The 10209-nt window shown below is 42.0% G+C and overlaps 1 protein-coding gene across 1 annotated transcript in view; it reads right to left on the reverse strand.

Annotated features, from left to right (window-relative positions):
* The window catches only part of HMGA2 (high mobility group AT-hook 2), a 129406-nt gene extending 119483 nt beyond the window's left edge, over nucleotides 1-9923 (reverse strand). The window contains exons 1-2 of the mRNA XM_087814561.1: nucleotides 9793-9923; nucleotides 7083-7169 (exon numbers count right to left, since the gene is read on the reverse strand). Of these exons, the coding sequence (XP_087670687.1) occupies nucleotides 7083-7169; nucleotides 9793-9903 (198 nt within the window). The 5' untranslated portion in view covers nucleotides 9904-9923. The remainder of the gene's footprint in view (nucleotides 1-7082; nucleotides 7170-9792) is intronic.
* Nucleotides 9924-10209: the final 286 nt, after the last annotated feature.

Genomic DNA, 10209 nt, shown 5'->3' on the forward strand with positions numbered 1-10209 from the left:
CAGAAATATTAGATGGGAAATGTAATTATTTCTTTCTCTAAGAAGTTCTGATACTCCAGGCTTTTGAATGCACTCTGCACTTAAAAAAATAATTAAGGAAGGAAATTCACCAGGCAAATACAGCTCTGGCATTTGGAACCAGTGCTTTGCCTGGTGCACAAGATATGCTTGCTATGTTTTTATTGAGGAAGGAAAGAAAGAAACACTACTGTTTATGGCATGTGTGTGCCTTGTTTCCCTCTTACTGTCAGAATTCTACAACTTGGTAGGACTTCTGGGTAACTTTAGAGAGCATTTCATCCAGCCCCTTCCTTTAACAAATAAAACTTCTGGGTGTCTTATGATCTCCAAAAGCATAGCCTTGTCATTTATTTGGGGTCCAGAGGTCAGTGGATATCGGCTGGAGCTGGCACACATTTGCAGTCCTTTTATAAGCTTGTAAAGAGCTGCCCTCCAAAGGTTTCTCAAAACCTGACTTCCAACCTGCATTTCAGGTTACTACAGATAACAATCTACCTTCTAGCAAACATCTTACAAAATATCTGACAGCATATTGTAGAGGAAAGATAACAGGCTTTAGAATGAGATGTGAATTCAAACCCAGGTGCCATCATTTGCTAGAGTTGAACACTGGATATGTCAGTTTCTCATTTGTGAAATGAAGACCAAAATGCCTACATCAGAGGCATTACATATACATAATGTATATGTAAAGTGCCTGACAAAAGCGACAGCATTTAGTAGGTACTCAAATGTAATTTCTTCTTCCCTCCACATTTTAAAATGTTACCAGTAAAAAAAATACCTCCCAGCCCTGGCCGGTTTGGCGCAGTGGTTAGAGCCTTGGCCTGTGGACTGAAGGGTCTAGGGTTCCATTCCGGCCAAGGGCACATGCCTCGGTTGCAGGCTCGATCCCCAGCCCTCTTTGGGGCATGTGCTGGAGGCAACCAATCGATGTGCCTCTCTCACATCAGTGTTTCTCTCTCTCTCTCTCTCTCTCTCTCTCTCTCTCTCCCCCCGCCCCCCCCCACTCTCTCTGAAGAGCAATGGAAAAAATATCCTCGGGTGAGGATTTAAAAAAAAACAACCTCCCAATTCTGTTAAGTTTCCATAGTGATTTTCTGAGCATCATCTCACTTAAATAGGGCAGCCATTACTTCCCCTGTTTCACAAATGGGAGGTTAAGCCCACATTCATAAGTAGTGGGACTGAGACCCAACCCGATTTCAAGGCAATCAAGGGAATATTCTTCTGGGAAATGTTCCCATATAAAGTAAAATAGCCATGGGCAAATTTTTAAAAATCAAAACCTTCTAGGGTGAGAAACAAATGAATAGTTAAAAGTAAAACATTTCCAAATTTCTTGTAAAGACATGGACAGAAGGTGAGATTGGGAGCCAAGAGAATTATCCAGTTCTGACTTCTGGGTCAAATTTAGATATCTATTAATTCTTTGCTAATCTAAATGCTCTCATCATGTATTATATGTACTGTAATAATGCATGAAAGCCAGAACTCTCCCACCCTTAATCAATCAGTGCATATGAACAAAACACACAAAAAAACAGCTAGAATATTTAGGCATAGTAGTAACTTTTGTTTTTATGTATCTCTATGTTTGTATATATGTATATATGTGTAGATAGGTAGGTAGGTAGACCGACAGATAGTTAGGTAGATATTTTAAGACTAAGACCTGTAGGCCTAAGAGCATATGGAGCCAACTATCCAAAGTTTAAAAAGTCACATTTTGATTCTCTCAGTGGTTCTTTGACAAATATAAACAGTCTAAATCAATGTGCACTGGCATCAAAATCAGGTGGACTGATCCGTCAAACTACTGAGTAACTCTCATTTTACCTTTCTGATAATCCAGTTGTATGGGTTTCCAAAGTTTAAGTGCAACCATTTTTAGTCTCAAAAAGATGTTGCAAGTTCGCTATCACTCTATATTTTCCAATAGGAGCTATAAGTAAATTCTATCCCCCATTGGAGTCTGTGCTCATTTTACCCAAGGAAGCCCTCATTGTCAACTCCCGTATTATTATTTACACACCCGTCTTCATCATCCAGGGGTGAGGAACCTTTTTTCTGCCAAGGGCCATTTATAACATCATTCATGGGACATACAAAATTATCAACTTGAAAATTAGCCTGCTGTATTTGGTCAAATATTTAATTAACTCACCCCTAATGTGATGGCTGGAACTGCTTCTCTTTGGTAAGACCTTGGCAGGGCCAGACCAAATGATTGCTCGGGCCCACATATGGCCCGCCAGCCGGACATTCCCCACCCCTGATCTATACAAACACTAAATTAAAGTCAAGGCCAAAAAGACCAGGAAAGTAATCTTCAAAGTTTAAGATTCTCTTCCTTTAAACTATCCCTCTACTTCTTTGTAGTCAGAAAAATCAATATCAACAATACAAGTTCATAGGGTTATCTTCTGAGCAAACTGCCCCTTACTTTACCCTGGAGAAAATAGGACGGCACTAGTCCTGGCCAAATCAGTTAGAAGATGCTATTCAAAACTGTTCAGTGTATTAAAGCAATATAGCATAACGCAACAGCCTAAAATATAGTAAGTTCTCCATTCACCCTCTCCTGGTTGGCAGAACAAAGATTCATAACTAAAAACTCCAGAGTCTAGAACAGTGAAATTCATTGTTCCCCTTTTTGCCAAGCTATGTGGTCCCAAGGTGAACTCTGGAAACTGCAGACAGTGAACTAATAAGACAAGATAGGTTCTAATGACTTAACTGACATAAAATGCTCTTTAGCATCCATCTATTCTCAAGGAAGAACTGAAATGCAATCGAATACCAATCTGGTATGTTCTACCTCCTAAGCAAAATGATCTGCTGACACTTGGAGATAAAAACGAACCAGGGTTATTAGTCAGTCATAGTAATGAGGAACTTTTGCTGAAAAAAGTTGAGAAGAATGGTAGCTTGCAGAGAATGAGAATCATGGCTCCCCTGAAGTAAAGTTACTTCATAAAATAATTCAGATGTACCTGGCTCTCCTGTACTTGGATCATGATCTATGATGACTCTAAGGCCTTGCCAGATAAAATTTACTGATGCAGCAAGGTCTGGTCCTCTCTGGTAAAGTGAAGTGAAAAAAATGAGTTCATTGTTTAGGTCAGTCAGCCTAAAATATCAAGACAATGGAGACAATAACTGGGCTTTACTTAATTCTACCTGCCTGGATTCATTTGCACACTCATGGCCCTGGATCCCAGTGGAAATTACCTTTGCACTAAAACACAGAGGAATCAAACTAAATCATCCTAGTAACATAGAAACCATGGGTTAGAATTGTATGGTAACTTCTAAAACCATCTTTTCCCAGCTTACCTATAATGATGCCCTTTGGTTACTCTAATTGAGCCTACTGTATTCTGAAAACAATCTTGTCCTCACTCAGCATTATGCTCTAACACTGATCTGAAATGATGAGTGAAACCCGCCTTCTCTCATCCTAATATAAATATCTATGATTGGCGTTAGTAATCATTTATGAAAATCAAGCACATTTCTGGGAATGGGATTAGAAGCAGCACAAATCTGCCTTTATAGTTTTAGCAAATAGAAGATATATATGAAATCTTTACCTGAACACATTATTTGAATCATACATCCTGTACCTAGATATTTTCTTTCTGCACTTTGCTCTCTGGGTCTGGTCAAAATGAAGCTCAAGAAAATCTATGACATTATGAATAGCGCTACCTCACACTTGATATTTTTTATTTATGCAGTTTCCTTCTGTGAAAATTTAATTCAATGTCAATTTTTCCCCTAAAAGTACCTGGATGAGAATTAGCTTGAGACTTAGGGATGAATTTGACTTGCCACCTTAAACACTGAAGAATTAATGACAACCCCTCTAATGTTCCCTCACCAATAAAAAGCCACAACAAAAACTCTAAACCAAACATTAAGGAGAGGGTATCTTTCTTTTCCCAAAATAATGTGAAAATACAAAGTATTTCCATCCAGCACAAACAGGAGTGGAAAACAAAACAAAACAGAGGAAATTAAGAGGCAATTGGTTACAGGTATATCTCAAACTGAAACATAAATAAAAAGGGTCAAGACACAAACACATACACACACAACACACACAGACATACGCATGAATAAATTATTCAGGAAAACATTAACTCCTGGTTTCTTTTATGAAGATAACAATATGAAACTGATTTAGGGACAAATTTTGAGCACTCAGGTTGGAGTTCTAAGGAATGACTAGAACTGCTACACAATGGTCATCTATGGGAATTTGCCAAAGCAGCTGTAAGAAGAATTATCTTCTCTCCCAAAAGTTCCAGGCATAACAAATTGTGTTTTTAGAAATGTTTGTTTTATATTATACAAATCGATTTTTATATTGACTATGGTCTGAAATTAGAGTGATAGCTAATTTAGTAGTCAAGCACTTGGTCTTGCATGCATTGTCAAGTTTCACATTGCTAATTTTCCAACAAGCAGTTTTGTTTTCAAATGCCCCAAGGCCAATTACTGAGCCCAAACATAAACTTTGTAAGCAAAGAAACTCCAAGAAGCAAGAAAGTTTATACACACAACACCATCAGGATTCCAGTGTTCACTGTAGCTCCTCTGATTTTAGAATTCTATTCTCTTATATACTTACCAGTTTTTGTTATACCGTTTTCATTTTGATGAGTCAGTTTTCAGGAGAATATCCGAGTTATCAAGCATAGAAGACCTCTCATACACTCTGGACAGTCTAGCAGGGTATGTTTATCTTACATGTTATGAACAATATAACTATTTCTTAACTATTTTGAAAAGATTTCTTTTCAAAATACTTACAAACATACGTTTTATTAAAATACAATATGTTTGATAATCATGTTTATATAGGGTATTAGCAAACTCAATAAATAGTGATTTAAAAGTGAAAATACTTTAAGTTTACACATGCCATGAACAATTCATCAATGTCATTCATTGTTTTGCAAAGTATTATCTTCTCCAAATGAAGCGTAATTTATAAAACTGAATATTACAGTCATACTATTGGCAAATATATTTACTCACTTTTATTAGAAGGGGGACTTTTATAACAACTGTGTGAAATAATTTTGTCTGGAAGAGTGAAAGATTTCAGGGAAGTATTTCTTTGGGGAGAAGAAAGCCTCCTTGTGTTTTGGAAGTTGTAATCTGTATGCATACAGAACTATCAGAGAGATGAGTGGCCTAGTTAGGGTCATTGTAAATACCTATTATAAAAGTAACTAAAAAGGAATCAAATCTTACTTGGGAAGAGATCAACTTATCTGTTATTTGGTTTTAGGTGGTAAATTAGGCTCAAGTGTCAGCTGTCCTTGTCAATGAAGATTCTGTTTGTCAGTGGTAAACTGTTCAGAATGAAAGGTGATGGAAACATCTCTTTACATTCGAAAACATGTAATACAATGAAATCTGAAAGATAATTCCTTTTCCTTTTTTCTATTAAATTTTAAATAATTTATTTATGATGAGAGTTACAGATTTCTTTCTGGGAGATGTTATAATGATGCCCCTTTCAGAGCAACTACATCATAGTCTAAATGTTTGTTAGCTACCTGCCCAGGTATCCTTTTGCCACCTTATTAAAGTAAAATTAAGTTAGGTAAATCCCACACTATGCAACGTAACAAAAAAAAAAAAAAGGAAAAGGAAAAAAAAACCTGTTAAATTAGCCTTTTTTAGTTAATTTAATAAATTCAAGTAAAATGTAACAGAAAGTATTCATGTCAGAAATATAAGATTATATATTGTCACTTTTAAATGACAAGGTAATTTAGAGCTACTTGAAAGTTTATTGATTAAATATGAGTCACCAATCTTCATTCTGAGCAGTTGTATTTAAATATATTAGAAATCTGCTCCTTCAACTCTGTTCAAGACTGCTAAACTAAAACAGACAAGAAATCATAGTTACACCCTAAATAACTTTATATGTATCACTGGTTGCTATGACAGTTTACAACAGAAAACCATCACATATAATATGGTTAGCGCCCATAATCACAGAGAAAATCACATAAAGCATTAATCCCCAAAAGATGAGCATAAGTCCTTTCTAATAAACACTGTACATGGTGTACTCAAATCTACTCAAAAGATGTATCAAAACTTATTTCTCAATTTTGAACCTTTGTTTTTAACTAATATACAAACTTACAGATAAAACAGAGAAAAAATTTTTTCAGATTTATTTATAAGGCTAAAAAAATGTGAATTTTATAGTTACCTTCACTCTCTATACATGCATTGTCCCTGAGATATTTCCTCTTTCCCAGCTCAAATAAAAGCAACATGAAGTTATTTTACACCACATTTAAAGATTATAAAGAATAACACTGGCAGTTGTACTTGACTGGGTTCTATCCTGCCTCCAAAAATACAGTAAGTGGATCAAACATTTATTTAAAAAAACTTCTCATTGTCTCATTTAGAGCATTTCTATATCATCTGATGGAAAGGTTTTTTGAGATTATGATATATTATATTGCAAGCTTATTGTAAACAAACGGTATATACTTTATCATCAAATTTAAAGCTGTAAAATTCGTAATTTTCCAGTATCCCATAATTGGATTTACTTCTAATTATCATCTATTTGGCAAAGAACTTAACTTTAATAGGGGGATTTGGTTTTGCAGTAGTCTTGTAAATAAGCACAAAGTAAATTAATCTTTATTATTTTTAAAGGAAATTGCAAAATCTATAGTTTTGATTTGTAGTTAACTATTTCACAATTGGCCCAGATCTTAATTGTGCCATTCTCCACTCCCCCTCTTCACCCTCCCAACCCCATATTAACTTTCATATTATCTGGTGATTGTTTGTTTGTTTGTTTGTTTTTGTTTAAAAACAACACTGAAGCCTCTTCATGAACTTTTTATGCTAAGCATTTGCTTCGAAATCTTGCTAATAGTAAGAGCAGGAAATGAGTCTTGGGTTAACCAGTTAGGACAAATCCTTAGGTGTGGATCTAGAATGGGATAATGACAGGAAGGTTCCTGTGGTCCTTGAGAAAGTTGGGAGGACTTGAGAAATCTCACCTTTTGAGCTGCTTTTGAGGGACTCTTGTTTTTGCTGCCTTTGGGTCTTCCCCTGGGTCTCTTAGGAGAGGGCTCACCGGTTGGCTCCTAATTATGGAGAGAGAAAAAAATGCTGTTGTGGCAAGAATGTCTGCAAGAAATTGACCGATTCTATAGTTATATTTTCTGCATGTGCTGCTCCACCGAACTGTTGGAAAACACTTCAGTTCAAACATAAATAGTGATGATGGTAAGAGTTTTCAGAAAGGGGGAAATAACCATACTTTCAATCCAAAGGTTCAAAGAGGAAACTATTTTACATATGAAAACTAGATTCTATTTCAACCCTACAAAGGTAACAAAGGGTGACAAGTTTGCATGCTCTAGAAAGAAAGTCATACATTAAAGTGAAAAAGTTGCATGGTTATGCATTTGGCAACTCAGCAATAAGCATTTTACACAAATAAGACCAGCCATCATTGTACTAGCATTTCGAACAGAAACACGAGGCTAATATCATAAATATTTCAACAGTCTTTCCTACTGATGGTTTTTAATCATCTCTATATATCTGCATTGTAGGTCAACACATTGAGTGAAATATTGGAGCAATTATCCAAGTTCTTCAACTCAAAACAACTCCATTCCCCTTAAAATTTCCAAATAATTATGGTAAATCTGTTGTGGGAGGTTTTGCTTGAATTATCTAGATAATTGCTTCAATTCTCCACTTCCTTTTAGAGATTCCGGCATGGTCTCTAGTCTAAATTTAAATATCTTTTGATAAAAATGAACAATTTCTCCAAAACTTTCTTTTGAGAAAACTCCTTTGGGGGGTGAACTGGAGAAAACTAAGAGGGGGGGAGGGGGAAGTGAGGAGGAATGGAAGTGTCTGGGAAGGAGAAATTGAAACTATCAATAGGTTTTAGCAAAAACTTTAAACGGCTTCTTTGCCAACTAGTAAATACTCGAGTGGTTAAGAGAATGCGATGATTAATATTCCAGTTCCTGAATATTTACCCAGCGAGTCATCAAATTACATTTCATTCAGATTTGGTGATTAAATGAGACCAATTAGCTTAAACCTCATGGAAGTCTTGAATGAAAATGCACATCCTAGTGAGAGAATCTGGGGAAGGTCACTGAAAGCTTCTGGGGGACCAGGAGCGCCAGTGGGCACATCCGGAGCAAACACATCGGAGACACATTTTTCCTTTCTTTGTGAACTCTGCCTTAACTCAAAGGTAAAACCTCCAATCACCTCCAGACCCCACTGCAGTTTCTTTTGGATTACTTTTCGGAGGCCGGAGGCAATTAGAAGAGCCAGAGAGAGCTGGGTGGCGGGTGGGAAACCAGGGCGGGGGGACAGGCAGAGACTTCCCGGGAGGTGTAAAACAGGATCCCAACGCCGCGTAAAAGTGTCGCTTGGCAGAGCGGGAAAGCTCAGGGGCCTCTAGATGGGCTTGGTCCCTTTGATGATTTCAAAAAGGTACAACCCTCTCGGTGTTTCTAAAACGCGCTGGCAAGCAAACTTTGTTCGCTCCATATCCCCCACCTTGCTCTCAGGCAGCTTTGGGACTCTAGGATAATTCTCTAACCGGCCTATTTGCCGTGAAGGAAGCCGCTTGTAAGGCTAAGGAATGAAGAAGTTTTAAAAGCCCGCGGAAGCGAAGTTTAAATGTTCTCAATGGACGTGTTGCGCTCCAGCCCTGCCCGCCAAGGCTTGGAAATTGCTGCGAACAAAACCCCCCGCCCTGGGCGCTGCGCGCAGCCCTGCAAGCGCCGGCTGCACGCTTAATTGGTTGCATCCGCAGACAAAACCCTCCACTCCGCGGGGTCCCGGGCGCCCCTCGATCGTCCCCTCCCAACCCCCCAGCCAATGGCCCTGGACTAACACATTTCATGTCTGAAGCTGAGGCGCGGGGTCCGGGGGCAAAAGGGAGACTGGACGCTTGGCGAGGAAGTGACCCTGGCTACGGTGCACCCTTTCGGACATTACTTTCCATCGCGCCCTCGGCCAAAAGAGCTAATCCCGTTCCCGGCGGACTCAGACTCCGCCGTAGCCCCTTCCCCGGGACACCCCGGCGGCGGCGCCGCGTTTAAAGAGCCCTGAGAGGACCCGGCGGGCCCACGAGTTCTTTGTCGGGAGGGCGCGAGTCTCGGGCCACCGAGAACTTGGGGAAGGCGCCAAGGGGGCGGCTGCGGCGTGCCAGACCCGGGCCCGCTAGCAGCCCCGGATGGCGGGAGAAAGAGCCGGCGAACGGTCCCCAGGACCTCAGCCCCTCCGACTCTGCCCCTCCACCGCACCCTCGGCGCCCCCACCCCACCCCCGGCACTTCCTTCCCCCGGGGCAACTGGAGAGCGGTTGGGAAAGCGCCTGGCCAGCCCCGGATTGTTGGACTCCGGCCGCTTCCAGTCACCAGGAGCCACCGCGACACTCAGGGCGGTGCACAATAGCGAAAGTCCGAGGACGCGCTTCGCCCGACCCCACCTCCCGCCTCCGTCGGGCCGCCCGCCGCGGCTCCCCACCTCCCCGCCCGGAGGGGCGCGGGCGCCCCGGGGCTCAGCCGCGCACGGGACTCCGCCGCCCGTCCCCCCCCCCCGCCCGCCCGGTGGGCTGCGTGTGGCGCCCGCGGCGCCTGGACTCCCGCGCTCCGGCGGCTGCGCGTCGCGGGGCCCTCGCACGGGGAGCGGAGGTGGGCTGGCGCTCCCGCCGCGCCCGGGTACTGACTTGCTGCTGCTTCCTGGGTCGGCCGCGTCCTCTCTTCTGAGGCGCCGGGGCGGCAGGTTGTCCCTGGGCTGAAGTGGACGGCTGCCCGGCGCCTTCACCGCGTGCGCTCATCCTGCCTCCCGCCGCCGCCGCCGCTGCCGCTGCCGCCGCTCCCGCCGCTCCCGCCGCTCCGCCTCAGCTGCCCCCAGCCGGCCCGGCACCTTTCGGGAGAGCGGTCGATGGGGCTGGCGAGTGGGGCAGGACGAGCGGAAGCCGGCGTGCTGCGAGGGCTGCTGCTTAGGCTGCCGCCGCTGCCACCATCAACGCCGGACGTCCAGCGGCTGCCAAAAAGAGAGAAGAGGGGAGGAGGAGGAGAGAAGGAGGCGCTGCTGGCGGCGGCGGCGGCGGTGGGTGGGTGCCGGAGGTGGAGGTGGCGGC

Source organism: Miniopterus natalensis, chromosome 2 (genome assembly GCF_054644295.1).
Source record: "Miniopterus natalensis isolate mMinNat1 chromosome 2, mMinNat1.hap1, whole genome shotgun sequence".
Taxonomy (NCBI): Eukaryota; Metazoa; Chordata; class Mammalia; order Chiroptera; family Miniopteridae; genus Miniopterus; species Miniopterus natalensis.